This window comes from Nomia melanderi, chromosome 6 (assembly GCF_051020985.1).
Source record: "Nomia melanderi isolate GNS246 chromosome 6, iyNomMela1, whole genome shotgun sequence".
Classification (NCBI taxonomy): Eukaryota; Metazoa; Arthropoda; class Insecta; order Hymenoptera; family Halictidae; genus Nomia; species Nomia melanderi.
Window position 1 is genome coordinate 11,107,969 of NC_135004.1, and position 19,627 is coordinate 11,127,595.

At 35.7% G+C, this 19,627-nt stretch overlaps 1 protein-coding gene across 1 annotated transcript in view; it reads right to left on the reverse strand.

The window, feature by feature from the left end:
* Positions 1-19,627, reverse strand: part of LOC116427938 (uncharacterized) — a 79,011-nt gene that overhangs the window by 13,101 nt on the left and 46,283 nt on the right. The window contains exons 2-5 of the mRNA XM_031978868.2: positions 19,299-19,406; positions 18,424-18,588; positions 16,451-16,548; positions 7,210-7,369 (exon numbers count right to left, since the gene is read on the reverse strand). Of these exons, the coding sequence (XP_031834728.1) occupies positions 7,210-7,369; positions 16,451-16,548; positions 18,424-18,588; positions 19,299-19,406 (531 nt within the window). The remainder of the gene's footprint in view (positions 1-7,209; positions 7,370-16,450; positions 16,549-18,423; positions 18,589-19,298; positions 19,407-19,627) is intronic.

The following is a 19,627-nucleotide window of genomic DNA, read 5'->3' on the forward strand; positions in this document are numbered from 1 at the left end:
CACATAAGCTTAATATAAATATGAATTATAAATTATAAATACATATTATACATGTTTTGTACAATACAAATATAACAATTAATAAGTTTATTAGAAACAAATCAAATTATTTCAATTGAACTTACTCCTAAATGAAACTTCAAGATTCGCTGTTATAATCCTCATTGAACTATGTAAGCTCATTTTATTCGAAAATTTATTATCTTTCAGTTTACATATTTGCAATATTTATTAGTACATTGTAATATAAACCTCAATGCTTCTAAGACAACCTAGTATTTTCATGTTCCCCTTATTTATCCGTTTTCGCAATCTCCTCATTGCATTATCGCTTGTATCGTGTAAATATATTTATCCATAATCTCCCATGCGATACACCATAATCTACAACTGGTCAAAGTCTCCCTCCGGTCTCCTCGTTCCTCCTCGTCACCTCTGTTCCATTTATCTGTTGGCTCTACCTTGCGACCCAATCAATCAAAATGATAGACCGCATCCTCGGAGACTATTTTTCATTTTCCCAGCGTTCTCCTCTATCGATCCGTTCCACCATCTTCCTCATCATCCTCCTTTCATCAAATTGTCCTCCACTCGCGTCGCCTACCCCAGTTTTACCTGTTGCTTGAAATTTACAATGCCACGTGGCCTCCATGCAAAATAACAAACTCGTCTACATTATTCTACAATAACGAGACTAAAAGACAAGCATGTCTCTCTAATGGGATCTTCGGGACAAGAGAAACAGAAATTCTTGATGTAGATAGTACTTACTTCCTGGATCATGGAATTTCAGAACGTCTATCATGTAGAAATAAATAAACGAAACATAACGGTCCATCTGTATAAGAAAATTTAAACCTTCGCAACAAAATCGAATTATTACATTCTATCATCAAACTATATAACTTTCTTGGGAAATATGCCAACGAAACCTGAACCAGAATTAACCCTTTGCGGACGAAGATTCTTTGAAATATACAAAACTTTCAGCAGACGAAGCAAAGTTATATACCAATTGCTTAAATAATAGAAAAACCAGAAAGTACGTGCTGATCTCTTGCTGTTTGAATAATTAAATCATTTGTCGGCGATTTAGTCTTCGAAGCATCAACATTTCATTTCGCCGAAATGTCGACATTCGTCCGCAAAAGGTTAAAATATTCTGGTAACAATATCGAATTAAAAGATTTGACGTTTCTTTATAAGAAATAAAGAGTTCTCAACTGTTCGCTGGTTAACAGAAAACTAAGCGAAGAAGAAGAATGTTGTTCCGAAGAAAAGAATTTAACCACGTGCAGAAAACGTCGAAAGGTTTACATCGATCCAATAGTTTCTATAATAATGGAAGTGTTCAATGCTAAAAGGAAAAAGTTCCAAATACTCTTCTTGTCTTTTTCAATTCCTTTCGAAATGTGATTTTCATTTTACATCATTCTTCGTTACTGTCTCTTTCATCTTCCCACGCTATGTACTCTTTTATTCCGCAAATTCTGATATTGTTCTCTTTTCTTTCTTGTACCGGTCTTTCTCGGTCTTCATCTTGTTCGTTTCCCTTTGTATGTTTCATTCTCCGTTTCCAGTTCCAGGCGCGTCCTTCGTGGCAAATACATCTTCTCTATTTTCTCCCTTCACCTTGACTCCCGCCGGGCTCCCGCATCCGAAGACATCTCCCCGGCATATTGAGTTTCCATCAGCTGCCAGGCGAAGGCCCCCAACTCCCGGCGACCTTTTCCTCCAGGAGGAAACGCGAAAGGGTAGTTTCGATCGATGTCATCGGCGAACGTTCAACGTTCACTTTCTAACAGCGGCGAATCTTCGAGCGACCGAATGAAATACGACAGAGCGGACAATTCAGTGGCTTAGAAAAGTGGCGTTCTGACTCCTGTTTCTGAGTTCTCGGGAGAAAGGTTCGTGTGAAATGTTGTTGGGTTAATTGGTACTTGTGTTACAATTAGTGGTATTAATAATTAACAATTGGTATCCTTAACATTGGTAATCGTAATGTTAATTATTAATTATTATTGATATTAGTGATTGTAATATTACCTGTAATTATTATTAATTATTAACCCTTAGTACTCTAGATTGTTTTGTAATCTATCAGGAACTGCAACTAATTTTTATAGTATTCCTAGCGAAAATTAGAAATGCTATAACATTTCTTCGATCTTTTATTTTCCTTCTCAGTAGAAAATTTGGACGTGTGGAAAATCGAATAATTTTAGGGTAGTTTCTTTAAGATTCGTTAAAATATTTAATATTATACCTGGTGCAATATTGGAGCCTACAGAGTTCAAAGGGTTAATACTGAGGAATTGTAATATTAATGTTTAATTATTATTAACTGTGAATATTGGTAATTCTAATGTTATTATTTAATTATTATTAATTATTGATATCAGTGATTGCAACAGTAACATGAATTACAGTATTGTAATATTATAATATTAGTTTTAAATATCATTATTCATATAATGAGTGTAATAATGAAATAATAATTCCTCTCCATTCGATGAAACAATTTTAGTACAAAACGGGATATTTCGTTTTCTGGCGTGAATGTGTTAAACAGCTGCCCTTTTTAAATAGAATTAATATTTAAATAGAATCCATATTCCCACGACACATTTCCCAGAAATTGGAAATAACGAACATTTCACAGACAGCGAAGGATTAAAATGACGCTGATTTAAGACAGAGGCAATCGGAGCGATATTACGAGATTCCCTTATAACGTTGACATTTAAATTACAAATCTTCGCGAGCGAAAACAGACACTCCTACGCGATGACGAAAACCGTATTGGTAGTTACGCAATGGGGTTGCCTTGATCAGGAGCGGTAAATAAAATGTTAACATTGTTGAAACGCTCTTCGGATTCCACGTGTTTCCACAGTGTCAGGTGTGACCTTCGCTGTGACCCGTTTAACGTCATGCACTTACCCAAGGCCCTTATTAGGAGCTAAATGGACATGTTTCCCTTGTTATCAGCTCAAATGACATTCCGCCGAGGGAAAGGCTTCCCGTTCGCGGTAAAAGCTGCGAGCTTTCCCTCTATTCCGAGAAATACTCTTTATTTCCCTTATGGCATTAAAATCCTTGCATTAAAATCCTTGCATTAAATAACCTTTATCAAGAAAGAAAATGCTCCCATACACGTGTAAATTTGATTTTACTGAAAGATTCCAGGAAGAATTCAAAATTATGTAATCTTGTCAAATGATCACTTCAATCATACAGGTGAATTTTGATTGACATTTCTAGGTGAAAATTAATATAAAAATGAAACTCAAAGAAAATTTGTTGTAACTTGATGTAACTTGAATTTGAGTATTTCTTTTTCACAAAATTATTTTCATGTTTTCATGATATCGTGTCAATTAGGAAATCTGCGACTGACGGAATTGCACGAGTGATTAATTAAGGGTTAATCGATTAATATTAATACTATTTTTAATTATAATGACAGCTTTTAAAATTTTCACTTATAATTATTTTCTGGATATAATCACTTCTCCTCAATCCTTTAATGATCATAAAATTCATTTAGCGGTATATACTCGTATTATAATTATTATAGGAAAAATTGAGAAGTCAATTGAGGAGAAATGATTATACTGATATTAATCATAGATTACATATAATTTTCCAATAATTTTAAGCTGCAATTTTAAACGGTGTCTTTTGTAAAAGTACCGTCAGTCTTCAACTAGTCTTCTCTTTTTTCTAATAAATAATTAAGTAGTTTTATCGATCACAGGACAAACTGTCGTAGGACAAACTGTCAAGAAGAAAATAACTTCACAGAAATATTAGGAAAGAAATGAAAAAATATTATAGGAAGGTACGAGGGAAACGATCAATGGGGAAAGTTACTTGCCACGTTGTTCAGAAAGTGAAAGAAACTTTTCTTCCGTTTCAGTGTGGTCTCAGTCATCTTTATCGATTAAGCGTTGTTTACATTACAGGAACATCGTTTTCTTTTCTTAGCCGGATTTCAAGGTGGCACGTGCCTCGGGTATCGAGTCGAACTCGAATGAAATTTCCAGCATAAATTGGAAAGACAAATGGAGAAACACGAAGCGACATTTGTTACCCTGATCCCACCAGTATTAGGCCGGGAAACTTCCGACGCAATTTAACTACGGCTCTGTACTCGGAGCATGAAATCTCTGTATTAATAATACATGTACGCCTGCCCCTCGATCTGAGCAGAATACTGGCACCGAGGGATTTTTTCTTGTACGCTTGAAAATCACAGAGATGTAATTTGTTCGCGCAGGAAACAAAGGAAAGAATAACCGAGAGAACAATTCTACGGTATGATGATGTTTTCCATGCATTTTTTCAAAGAATTAGTGGCAAATATTCGAGTGAAGTAATTTAATTCTTATTTGTCGTGGTTTTTGCTGTTGTACCCAAAATCGATCAATATTTTATTTTTGAAAGACGTCTTTTAAGCTTTTTCTTGGTGTTTCTTTTCATCTTAATCGAGTAAATTACGTTTTCATTGTTTTTAACACTATGTTTGTTTAATCTTGTTTAATTTAGTATTTTATTTGTATTTTATTTAAGGGTAGTTTTTATTACGCTTAAGGTTTAGAATATTGTTGTCAGTGTATATGGGTTTTCAGCGATATTAGAAACATGTAGATAAACTAAAAATTTGTCGATAATAATTTGATTTGTTGCCTTTCAAAATTATTGTCAATCGCGAAGACTCGTCAAGACACTAATCGAAAATATATAAAAATGTGTATTTTACCACTAAATTAATAAAAAAATTTCGTTTTATAAAATAGTTACATATTACTATATTAACCCTTTCCAATCTAATCTTTTTACCATCCTCATACATATTAAGATATCGATAATCCCTTTCAGATAAATTGACACCCATAAATGAATATTTCACATAAAAATATAACAATAACAAACACTTCGATTAACACATACAATAAAATGAAAATACTAGAACTATGAAAACATCAGCGTGTTATGTATTGTTTATTCTTTCTATAGCAAAGATTGAAAGGAAGAATAATTAATTATTTCGTATCACGATTCTTACGTTACACTATTGTCTAGTTATTTACGTCACTGAACATTTGCATGCAACGTTACTTATCTTCCAAATTATAATTATTTTCTTGTAATTTAGATGCTCCGTCATCGATTACCTTCGTGGCAGTCAACGTGTTAACACATTGTTAACCGGCAATTCCATGCAGAAGCTATCTCGTGTCACCGGTTGTTATTTCGTAATTAAATATGAAAGTGAAACAATCCAAATAAACTTCAGCATACCTTATTTACATACAATGAATTGAAATATAATTATGAATATTTTGCTTTCGCAATGTTCTATATTGCCCCGTGTTTCAAAAATTGAAATAGCTAATACAAGTGCAAACACGAGTTAACTCTTGACCGGTCAACAATGTGTTATCATAATAATAACGAAACACTCGAACGACGACTTCTAATAAAACGAAAATAAGGGAAATCCACAAACGGCGAAGCATGAACACCGGTAATTCTCGAAACGTGTTCATTCCAGTTTACTACCGCGACAGCCATTAAATCCGTTGTCCCTGAATTACTCTCCGTTTCATCTCAATTGTTTGGGAATGATTAAGCAAAGTGACAGATGCTATCACGTACAGCTGCGACGGAAACAAATAGGAGAATTTAAACGGTGCTCGCTCAGGTATTCGAGGCACGCGCGGGGGACGGTTTCGTAACGTTTCTCGTCCGGAGAAACAAAATTTTACTATCGCCTCTCACGAAACCTTCGCCCGACGGTAATCCCGTCAGAAAGGTCTCCTTGGAAACATGAAACGTGTGTATTTACTGGAGGAAATTCTGTCTCTGCTATGTATGCACGTTAGCCCCGTCGCGAATAAGCTAACCTGATGCAATTCAAGATGTGTGTTTACTCGACAATACGGTTTTTGGCTTATGAATGTCGTTCACGATCTGACCCAAACAGTGTCCCATAGTTTAACACCTTGACCTACAATGTCGCATCAGACTCGTGGTAAAAATTTAAAACTGAACGTATTGTTTATTTTTTTTAAAATATAAATTAACCGCCTGTAGGCTCACAGTTATTTGCGTTATTAAACATTTTCATTCGACGCCAGTTCCTTATGAATTACAATTTTTTTCGAGTAATTTGAAAGCTTCGAGCATCGATGACTACCGTGACAGTCAACGTGTTAACACGTTCACTATTAGCATGTTTGCGAGGATGAATGTTCCATATTTTGTGCAACGAAGAGTAAATTACATTTACGTGTTTTCATCTTATTAGATATTTCGTAACGCATGGTTTAACCCTAATCGGACCACGATGTGACTTTGAGTGACATTTGAACTTTTTAACTTAAATTTTCTGATTATTCCATATTGCATTTCCAAAAGTTTCTTTGGGTTTTTAAAATTTGGGCCCTACAAACAAAAACAATAACTAATAAATTATTAACGATAATGTAATTATATCGATCATAGTTAAGAAATATATCATAGAACAAGGGGTAACACCATTTTCTGCGTTGAGTCTTGTTTGAGTGAATCGCCTTCTCGTTTTATCCAGGATCATTTGAATTTAAGAATATTATAAGAGACTTGTTTAGTGGAAAGCATTGGAGAGGAATTTTCGGATCAATTGTTCCTCGAAATCATCTTTTTAGTCATTCAATAATAGAATAATGTGAGGCTTAGAATAGTAGTAACTATTATTTCTAAATTCTTAGGAAAAAAGCTTTTACGAAATGTTCTTGGATTAATTAAATATTTGGATTAATTATACTTTCAGTGACTAATATTAGGAATTGTTAGTTACTTTTAATTATTAATATTAGAAAGTCTCAGTTAATTTAATTATTAGTATCAAAAATTGTTAATTGCTTTTAATCATTAACAATAGAAATGCTTAATTACTTTCAAACATTGGTATTATAAATCCTTAATTACTTTTAATTATTAATATTAGAAATCGTTAAATACCTTTAATTATTACTATTACAAATTTGCTAATTACTTTTCATTAATAATATTAGTAATGGTTAATTATTATTATCTGCAATATTAATATCTAATGAATGCAAGAACATTGCGCAAAACCTTTTTCTCCCAAGAACTCAGATATAACATAATAGTTGAATCACTGTTATTCTGAGCCATTCATTAGTTGAATGAACTCACCATTCGTGGGTTGATGCTCCCGGTAGCCTGGATTGTTTATGGTGGTCGCACGGGGATCACCCACAACCCTAATTTTCGTCGGGTCGCCACCCCGTCGAGCATAAATGCCCTCGTACACTGCGGTGACCAGTACGCCGAAGTTCAAGGCGATCGCCGCCAACTGTAAAAGAAAGAGTTTTATTTATGGATATAAATTTCATTCGTTAATATGCATTTCGAAAAACAAATATCAGTACTAAAGTCTGTTTTATATATGTGATCATTTCTATTATAAATGATGAAGTATTGAAAAGGAGATCAACTTTGCAAACTAAACAAACATACATTTTAACTTTATAAATTAATAGTTTACATACAATTAAATTACAAAGAATATAAACGATATTACCGATTATATAGTCAAACATAGTAAAGTCAATAATTTTTTACACATATTGATTTAACATATATTGCAATTAACATTTCATGAATACTTGTAATAAAGCTCCTCTTCAACCAGTAACGAAATAAATACATTTATTTATTAAATTAATAATATTACGTTGGTCCATAAAACTGAGTTATCAGTAACTCAACCTATGGATTTATAATTTCACAAAGAAATCGATATTTTTAACAAATTTTACTAATTATTCTATTTTCTTTTAGCAGTAGTGCTTGCTGACGTACACAAGACGACTCAGCAATTGTTTCGCACCAAAAACTTCACATGAAACTGTTACTGTTTTCCTGCGGAATTGCCTTGTTTGAGGCAAGGAACAACGTAGAAAAGGTCAGAGGAAGAGTGGTGTTCAATTGAGACGTACAAAAACACCGGGAAGCCATTGTTTCGCCGGAATAATTAATTCACCGTTCTTTTTTCCCTCTATTGTTGGCTGACCGTCGCTCGAAGACAGAGCAGAAGCAAGAAACGGAAAAGCCAAATAAACAGGCCAGCGACAAGTTGATTAATAATGTCACTTCCGGGTCCCTTCTATCAACGCGAACGTGTTCCACGTTCACCCATTAACCCGTTAACTGTGAAATTTAGTTTGAAAAATCTCTCGTTTCACGCGCGATAAAATCAAAAAGTGAAGCGAGTAAATAATCATCAAACGCAGGACAAACGCGCCTAGAGTATATTTTAATGAAAAACCATTACATGCTTATGTGAATGTAATTCTTCTGTTATTTGATTAACTTTTCAATGTCATGTCCGAAGTTCTGTGGTAATTAAAGAATCTATAAGAAACGACGTTACTTATGGGATGACCTAATGTTTGATGATGTACGACGCTTGTTTAGTGTCTCATCGAAGGTGAAACAGATTAAGCCGAAGCAAAAGTGATAACGAAGATCTGATAACGTACGCTGCCATTAAAACGTATTTAGTCGGATATAATAACGTGCGCAGTTTAGATAACATGAGAAAATGTAATTAATTAGTTTTTTTTGCGTGTAGAGTAAAGAATTCCATAAAAACGCGTGTTAACATAAATAGATCGATTTAATGAAACTTAATTTAAATAAAATTCTTTTTCTTTCGTGCAGTGTTTCGGGAAGTTAAGAATGAAATGAAACAATCAGACTTAATTAGAAGTTGCTCCCCTAACGTTCCCACGCTAATAAGTGTATACTCTTTCGAGTGCACTTACTTGAGTCTGATAGCAATCACGAATTTTAGCAAACACAAACGAAATTAAAGAAAAACAATGGATAATTGTTTAAGATGCAGAATTATTAACTTTTTCAGTAACATTTTCCTTTCATAAAGGAATGTCTTTCTCGAGGATTCTCAATTTACTTAAAACAGTTCCCAACATCTCTTACTGTCAAAAATTTTTATAATCTTAATTTTAAATTACTTTCAATGATGATTTTCGTATGTATTCCACCACGACTTTGCAAGTATGTACTATAGAAACTATAAATGCTTTAAATACTGCAACTACTATTACTACTACAGCTACTATAGCTACTATAAATATTATAAATACTGTAAATACTATAGATACTATATATATACTATAGATACTGTAGATACTGTAGATACTGTAAATACTATAGATGATATAGATACTATAGATACTGTAGATACTACAGATACTATAGATACTACAGGTACTATAGATACTACAGATACTATAGACACTATAGACACTATAGACACTATAGATACTATAGATACTACAGGCACTATAAATACTATAAATACTATAAATACTATAAATACTACAAATTCTATAAACACTATAAATACAGAAACATTCAGAACTCAAATGAACCAGCGCTACAAAGTATTCAACAGAACTTCCATCATCCATCAACCGAAGACAGTTGCCCCAACAGCAACGAGCGCCGCGCAATTGCATAATCTTCCCGATTCCGTTCCGTCCGTGTAATCGTTCGTTCTCCCGTCGATGCGATTGCGCATTTGGTTCAGCGCCCTTTCTCTCTTTATTCTCCTTTTTTTCTCCCCGTTTTAATGAAACGCGTTTAATGACATAATTCGTTGCCCGCGCGGGACCATTGCCCCGCGACCATAGTAATTTCCTGTCAAACGGAAAGTCGAGCCGCGCACCGTTTTACGGCGTTATAAACTGCGAACGGACTTTACCTTGCCCTGTTTCGGTTTGTTCATTTTATCCAGCTCGATCTCGTCCTTGGCCTCCCGCAGAAGGCTCCGTCTCTTCTTCTCCATCATCTCGGGTTCCGTTCTGGCTCGCGCGCGCAGCAATGGTCACGTAACGCCCGCGGTGATTCCCTTGCAAAATTCCCGCGCGTTTCGGCATTCATCGCGTTGCCGCGGCGAACATCGTTGCAACGTGTCGGCCACGTGCGAATATACTTTCTACACTGTTACCCAGCTCGTTCCGCGCGAAGCCAGTTTCTAATCCAGACACGATTCCAGTCGATAATCGAAATTCACGCGCTTACACGTCCAGTCTTTCATTTGGAGCTCGGTCTCTGGGGATTTAAGGATTTTAAGAGGGAGATCGGAGTTCGCGTTTTAGTTTTAATCCTTGTGGAAATCGCGGCAAATCGATTTAGAAATTGATATTTCTCTTATTGCTTTGTTTGAGTGTGAGATTTTGATGCTGGCTATTTCTAGATTGATTCACCGTTGATTGCAATTTTCAAGTTTTGTAATCCTTCAGTTTCCAATGTTAAGATTCAAGACTATTCTTCGATTTAATGAACTTATGATTTTCAGTTGGGATTTTTTTAATTTCATCGGCAGATTCTGATACTGGTTATTTGTAGATTGATCCACTGTTGACTGTACTGTTAAAGTTTTATAATCTTCTAGTATCCACTGTTAAGTTTTAATATTTCTCTTCACTGTAATGAACTTACGATTTCAAGTTCGTTCTTTAAATTCTTGCGAGAATGAAAGTGAACGGATTTCAAAGCTGACAATCCGTTAATCATCACTCATTATAACGTAAATACATTTACCCACACGATTAAATTCAAATTTCCTCCAACACTTCTTTAAACTACAATTCAACCGTCACAATTTAAAAGTCAACCCCTTGAACAATTAAAACCAAGCAAAATACACAATCCCAAAGAACAATCCCCAGAAACTCGTTCACCGATTAATCGATTGCAATCTCTGGAACAAAGTCGCGCGATTCCTTCCGAACTGCTATTTTCGATATTGTACACTCGTTTCATTAAAACTGAACGTAATACGAACGTCTCCTAGCAACGGTCACAAGAGCCACGTTCACTGAACCAACTGATTGATCGATCACGTGTGCACTCCTGAAAATTTCAGGATTACGCTATTCCCTCGGTTAACCGCGGCCCCGTCCATTAATCGCGCGACAATATCGGCCGTCGCGTCGTGTCTCGTGTTTCAGCGAGCAGGTTACCCGAGAAACAGTGACCCGCTTAACAACTTTCACTGCGAGCACAACAATCCTTGCGCAACACTTTTTTCGTTTCCTACTTCAAAGGAAAATGCTTCTTCCTGCCGGCTAACGCTTCATTACTTACGAAACGATTAAAAGAAACACTGACTCGATAGTTTATACTTAACCAGTTAACCGTGGAATTTCGTTTGAAAAGTCTCTCACTGCGCGCAATAAAATCAAATAACAAAGTGTATACTCGTCGAACGCAATGAATCTATTATAAATTCTAACGTAGAACTACAGCGAAACGAAGAATTACACGTTTATCTGAGAAGACAAAGAATTTATCATTAAAAGAATCAGTAGCACTTCACGTTTTAAAATTTCTTCGAAAAATTAGATTTGGCTTTCCCACAATTCCACTGTACCTTGTGAACGAGAATACTAATTATAAAAGTAGTATCCGATACGACAAACTTTACGATTTTAACAATTGTAAAACAAGATAAGTAAAACCATCCATCTTAGCAGATACTATGATTGTAGTATTACATTAATCTAATTTCCTTAAGGAGATTTAAATTACAGAAATTCGTTGAAATCCCTCGATAAAATGATTATTATAGATTTAAGATGACGCGTATACTCGAACGCAGTTAACTGGATAAAATCAAGGAAACAAAGAAAAAGTGAAGTGGGATGCTAAGTTTCGGAACGTAATGAACGGACGAAAAAAGGTGAACGCGGACGAGCGGTGCCCAACGATCCGCACCAAAACGCTCACTGTCGTCCGCCAATGTCGTCTCATTGTTTTTAAAGTGTTCAACAGACGTGGGTGCCCTGACACATACTAACTAAGCCTCGCAGGGGGGCTTAAGCAGACACCTGCGAGCTGTTCCTGATCAGGTGGCCTTTTAGTATTTAATTCCCTGATCGCGCGCGCTCGACGTATAAGTTTCCACGTGGCGGAGCCCGTATAATCGTCGAATTAGTGTTAGAGAAACGATTCCTTCGTGTTTAGTAGAGCCTCGTATAACGTGATTAAAAAATCCCGCCTTATAAACATTCACGTTTACGAATCTCCTATTAACCCCTTGCCCTGTGATCTATTTTTCAACTGTGATTCATACAATTTTGTCAGTAATAATTTATTGAAATCAGAAAAATGTTATGAATATTCTTTATCTATGTTTGACCTACAATATAATAATTGATAAGAGAAGAACAATATTTAATTTGCGTTCAAAACAATTGAGTAATATTTGCTTCCTAAATAATTGAAATGTTCATGACGAGTCTAACGCGTTATTCCAAGGCAAGAGGTTAATTCTACTTTTTGGATACTGGTCCAATTGTCTGTCATTCAGTTATTTCGAGTTCAAATGAAACATTATGTTTGTTAGCAATTTTGTTCGGTATATAATGTCGAAGGTCGATGGCGACCGGTGACAAGCCGTTGCCCTAAGAGTTGCGTCAGCAGCTCGTACGCCGCGTTCGCTCGAATTGAAAAACGAACATAACTCCTGGTGACAACGGTTTGCCGGTCCTAGCGACCAAAATGAAAAACGAAGACAAGCTTCGATGGCAACGGCTCGCTCGTACTTTCGATTCTAGTAAGTGGGCGCCCTCATTTCAAACGCGTTAACACGTTGACCGCGGTGGTCACCGATGACCAGAGCTTCTAAATTGCTGACGAACAATTGCAATGAAAAGATTGATGTTAAATAAAAATATTAAATAACATAAGTAGCTAGATAATAGTGTAATATAAGTACTGATATCAAATCATTAATAATTATTTTCAATAACATTTTCCTTTGTTATTAAAAAGTACTATTATATAAAACGCTAGAGATTCTTATAGTAGTCGACGCGTTAACTGATTTATATTTTCCAACGACTGAGAGCAAGATCATTGGAACCGTGCGAATCGCTTACTCTGCTAACCACCTTCAAAGCGAATAGTCATTTTAGTTTTTCGTAACAGCGTCGCATATTCTAAAATTCCGCGTCGCACTTCGAATTAAATTGAGTAACAGTTGTACAAGACAAAGAAGAGATCAACGGACATGAGAATTAGAAAAATTGAAGCCCAAGACACTTGCCTCGATCGTTTTCCTAGTTAACTCTGATCATACTTGAAACTTCCTGTACGAAATTTGAAAGATCACTACTTAGAGTACAAAAACCTGGAGATTATGACAGACACTGTGCACGCATGTGAGATTAAAACTAAAATCATTTACTTTCAGAGTTTCGATGAATTTATATGCGAAGTATTAAAAGGAGAGGGAACACAGATGATAATTACTGTGACGCGTCACAAGGAAACATTTGCATAAATGAGTAACTCTATTACGAAAGGAACTAGCCTTGCTGCTATAAATTACATCAAGCAGAATAGACTTAAAAACAGACTTCTGAATAAATTCTAAATAAATAATTCTTGAAGAAGGAACCATAGACCAAGAGGTTACATCAGTTTCCATAAATCAGTTCACAAAAATGCTCGGTCCGCAGAAAAATTTGCGTTCCAGAACGATGAGCGATCGTTGAACAGGAGAACATATTTTCCAACGGGCGTTCGTCACGCCACGGTTGAATTGCGACAGCTAGCCAGCAGGAAAAAGGAAATCCAAGACACGATTTGTCAATAATAACGGACGACCGAGCCGAGTCATCGTTATCGCTCGCGATGCTTCAATAACCGGGACATTCTTGCGCGATTGCTATCCGAAACGGTCGCGGCTTAACGTCGGTCACGTGACGACACGATTAAATCGGGACACCCTTTACATCTCCTACGAAAGAATAAAAGCAGAGGAAACACCTGACGCGTGCGTGGCTGCGCGCGCGCGTGCGCCGAAGTCCGATAAATTCCGTGTAATCGGTACAGTTATCAGCGCGGTTCGCTCTTAATTACTCCATTAAGCAATTGGTGGCTCGGGGCCACGGTAACGCAACAAATTTCACAGCAGCTATGCGACCCGAATGATTTTACAAAACTCGCAATTGGAGGATTCGTAGATTAGGGTTAAACGAGGCTCTCGGTGCAGTTGGAAAAGCTTGGGGTTAACTCTCAGCGCTAGGTCTGCGGATATTTATTGTACAGTCTACTGTTGTTAGAACAATTTATGTTCGTTCGTTTAGATCTCGGATATTAAGGGTTTAAGAAGGGACAACCAGCATGTGTGTTCGTGCAATTAAACACGTGCAAGGTTAAAAAATAATTTAGTATCTAGGATTTTTAGTAGTATCGCTAACGATTCCACACGTATATACTAGTGTTAAGATTATACGAAGTGAATTTCGAAACCTGAGCTTTGGCTTGTTATGTATCTCGTGCAATAAGGAAGCAATAAAAAGTAGAGCTCGTTACGAAGAGGACACTTCAATTTTCAAATTCATAGAAATTTCTGTCGGAACCAAGTTGTTCAAAGTTCATAGAACCGTTTGGATTAAAATCGAGTGGAAATGAACCGTGTTTGCTTTCTAACTCGCTTTATAGCGCAAAAGTAACTTTTAAAACAATCAACCTGAGGATATCAAAGTAAACGTTGTTAACATCTTTGCAGTAGCTATAGGTTGTAGTAGCTTAAATATTGAGAATTTTTCAGGAAAACTTGAATGATCCTCAGTTCTATGCGCCAGTGTTTCAGAAGCTGCTAAACCATTTGTAACGTCCCACGTGCGCCATTATTAAGCCCGACGAAACATTCGAAAGCGGCCGAATCAACTATACACCGAATCGCACAGTGAAAAGCAACATCTGCTAGAAAAGGTCTTCTTAATGTGCATGTGAAATTCCAGCACCTGGCCTCAATCTGTATCGTCTAACGCGGAGTCAGGAAATTGTCCGGATAAATCATCCGGCGATAGTCCTCTTTGTCTGCGAAAGCGTCTGAATCTTTCTGGGTGAACGTAGGATCAACAGGTCGCGTTAGTGCCGATACACCATACCGGTCACGTCTCGATACTAGTGATGGGCTCAAGTATTAGGCACTGGAAAAATTTCGTGTAGTTTCCTTGTTAGCAACGAACTGAGTTCCGATTTCAATTATTATTTCACTAGTTTAATAGATGAAATTGACGTTAACAGTAAGATATGTTTATGTCGTTCGTATCAAATTCAGACACCGTTTATCGTTTAATTATTATACAATTCTTTCAATTCAAGCTTCTTTCATTTTAATTATTATATAATTACTGTGTAATTACCATATAATTATTATATACTTACTATGTAATTACAATATAATTATTATATAATTACCACATAGTTCAATTATTATATAGTTACCACAGATTTAAATCATTAAACAATTATCATACGTTTCAAATATTATTTAATTATCACATATTTTAATCATTAAATGATTATCACATATTTCAATTATTATTTAATAATCACATAAATCAATTATTATATAATTCCATTATAATCACATATCTTTCAATCATTGAACTTATGACTGATGTTTTCCTTTACGTTTCACCATTAATTCATAATGCCCAGCGAGGAGAGATCGAATGCAGCACTTAAGGGTTAAAGCGAAACTGGCAACGGTTTCTCTGCCGCGAGATACGAGCAACAGGTTCCGAGGATGAGTAAACGACAAGCGGCCAGGCCGAATCGGGGAATTCAAGGAGAAGAGCCCCGCGGAGAGGTTTCCCTCGTTAAATCTAATATGCTAATCAAGAATAGCCCAGACTAATGGACGCCTCGCCGCGGTACCAGAGGAATTGGTATTGGTAATGGAGAAAGTTCCTTTACAGCCGATACAGTCGCGATCGAACGTAGCTTGTCCACAATGTTTCTTGGGCCCGCGAGGACGCAGCTATGAAAGTCTACCGTGGGAATTTCGGACTAAGACAATTTTTTATACGACTGTACGTATGGTGTGGATCTTTATGCATTTATGGGAGAGAAAGTGTAACGTTGCGCGGAATATGTATAGATACATACATTTATGCGATACAAATGATATATATTTAAATGTAAACTGTATAATATAAATTTAATATAAATTACATAATACAAAAAGATGTGTGAGACATAATGTAATGCTTTTTATAAGATTTTTTGGGAAGAACCGTTTTAGAATATGAATTTTTGTAACAGTACGGTGAGTACTTATAAGTTAGAAAGATTTTTAATGTACTTAAAATAATGTAATTCAATTTATTAAAATTTAATAAAAAGGTATGTTTATTGAATTTAATTTTCATAAATATGAGATAAGATATTCTTGCAAATTGAGTACATTTGAAAGGAGAAATAAAACGTTGATCATTTGTATTTTATACAGAAAGATATTGATTTTGATAAGAATGGTTGTTTTGTTTTCGATTGACAGAAGTGAGGAATTCTTGGATGAAATTTATGGAATATGTTTTACCTGCATGTAAAATGCTTCTCCCCTCGTGACGATGAAACTGCCGGCTCTGTCGTCAGTCTGCAGGGCGAACAGGCTCGCTGCTACAATGGCTAATGACGCTGAAAAAGAATACAAATTTTTACTGTATTAATAAATAATATATAAAGAAATCAGAAAGTTTATTGGATTGTAACATAAATAAATTCAATAGTATTTTATATTTCTTCTTCATTCCTTAAACGAATTATATGTATTCGAGAAATTATATAATATTTATTGTTATTTACAATAGTTTGCCATTTTAATCTGATGAATTTCCTAATGTCATACTTGAATTTTTAAAATCGGTATGTGGTTACATTTGCAACCTAAATTGTGATGAATCTAATAAAATCGAAGTCTACAAAATCACCTAATAAAATGATAGATGCTTCACCTGGAAAAAATCTTTTAATAGAAGAAGTAGAATTGGTTAGTGAAACAGTAATTAAAAAAATAGTTAAATGTTCCCCTTCGAATATAAACAGTATAATACGTCCAAGAGCGTAATTAAACATTTGAATTCGGTAAACAAGTCGCTTAAGTTGCAGCATTATCTCCAATCCAATAGTAGTTTGGGATATGTTTTATGAAAAAACTCAGTTATTTCATTTGAAAGTGGAAATTATTTTGCCAATTAAGCATTTTCATATAAGTTAAACCTATTAATTTCAACTTAATTTTGTCCGAAAGCGAAACAAAAAACAATCGGTCGCCGAGGGGTTAAAGTTCATTGATGCGATGGACTGTGGCAATCCTGTTTGACACCACGAGACTGTACGATATCGTTTAACGCAATAAGATCCACCGCGGACATTCGATTCCCCGCGTCCAAGGGTCAGTAAGTAGGCCGGAAAGTAGACGAGACTCTAGTAATCCTATCGTGGACGCCGGATTGCAAAACTTTCAGATTATTCTGGAGTTCGATCCTGCGCTACATTCTGAATTTCTCACGCGTCTTGCTTCCTCGTGTGCCGATTATAATTGACACTAATAACACACGTGGGAAATATGTTCCAGTTTACACTTATTTTACATATGAAATTACATAATATTTTACATATTAAATATGAAAGTTTAGCCAATACAAGACAGCCATTCTTACGGTCACTTTTCTGACTTTCTTCTTGATGTAAAGCAAATATTGAAAAATTTGCATGTTGCTCGTACATTTGATTACCGGTCCACACGATTTTCGTTACGGAAGGTTTAATGGGTGATTTTAATATCGTTTCTCATGCTAAAATCGAGAAAACGGATTGCATATTCGAATCTAGCATGAAAAATACTATTAAGATCACCCAAACCTGTAGCAAAACGAAGTTAAATTTTGCAGGCCAGTATCATTTCCCCGAATCCTTTGCACTCTGTAGGCTCTACTACGGCACCACTTATGTTATTAAACATTTCGATGATCAAAAGTGAAAGATCTACCCTATTATTGTATTTGCTGCACACGCAAATCTTTTCCTAAGGACAAACAAAACATCTAAGAAATGTTATAATATTTCTTCATATTCATCACGAGGACTAAGAATGTTTTGGGGTTGCTGATTAGAAAATCAGGTGGAGTGCTAAGGGTTAATATTTTGGGACTAAATCTAATCTAACGTAATTGCACAGTGGAAAACTCGGTCCCAAATCGCAGTGATATTATGTTTATGATATGCAAACCGCGTCAAACCTTGCCGTACAGAGATATAGTTTCGCGGCTAGTCTCGCCGTAGCTAAAAGGTTAAATGTCAGTAGCCCCCTGCTGATAGAGTAAGAGGGGTTCCGCCACGTTCTCGTATTCTCTTTTTGTGAAACGGAAGAACTTTATTTTTCTATTGCTACGAAACAATCGCTGAAGCGCAGCAGTGTTGTATCGTTCGCGTGTATACAGTCTTGCTTTGTCGGAGGTCAGCATGAACGTGATTATGTATAACATGAACTGGACTTAGGTATTTACTTACTCGCCAATGTAGCAAGGGCCACTTTGCCTATCAAAGCTGTGCTGTACGAGACGAGCACTCGTTTCGCCGAGGAAGCCATCGCGAGCTGCAACACGGCGAGACCCACCAGGATCGCCAAAAGAGCAGAAGCGGTTGCAGCGGCTAGTCCTGCCACCCACACGGCCACTACACAGAAAGAGAGTAATGATAAATTCATCTGCATACTGCATTTAACATTTTCTTTCGCCAATATGTTTCAGGTGTTAACCCTTATAACTTTGAATAGATGATTCTCACTAAGTTACAGTTGTTCTCAGCAAATATGTGAAAAATATTCGGTATTGCAAGAACAACATTTTCGTTAGAAATTTATTTTATGAAGCAGTATTACACAAAGTTGTCAGAGGTAACTTACGACTGTTAAGGGTTAAAAATTCGATGTTTGAATTTGTTTTATTCAATGAAAGTCCGATGTTAAGTATGAATTTCGTCTAGTGTGTTATGTTTTGTTATATAGCGATACGTCCTGTTGTTAACACTAGGACTACCAAACAGGTCAAAATGATTCCTTGATTTTCTCTTTAGCAATTATTGAAGAGGTACGAATACCTCTTTGAGAAATTACTAAAGGAGCTGATTAGGTAATACCTAATCTGAAATTTAAATCAATTCAAATCTTAATAAATCCACGTTTGTAGTTTTTACAATGAAATTTTCAAAAGTCATTTTAAGTGCTCGGTGGTTTTAGTGTTAATCTGTTAACTGTGGAATTTAGTTCGAAAAATCTCTCATTTTGCGCGCAATGAAATAAAAGAATGAAGTAGAAGTTCTACGAAGACTTGATTCAGAACAATATTGTATGTTTGAGGAATGAATAATTTTTCAAATGAACTCACACACTGGTTGAAACCTCGATACACCTTGACCGCATCTCTCGCGACCGTACAAAAGGAGTTTACACTGCCTCCATGGACCAAAGTATCCTTTTTCGGCTGCTGAACCAGCTGCAACAGATAAAATAAGAGAAACATTTAAATTACTCCTATTAATTACGTGAAAGATAGTAAAGCAATCATTACAAAGAATCTTCACTTTGTAGTTTCTTAATTAACACTAAAACTATTGGTTTGGTCAAATTGACCCACTGTAGAATTTTTATTTTGCAAGTATTTAAATCACGAAGACGTTTTTCGCAAGAGATTTTTCATTAAATTTGCGTATTTGT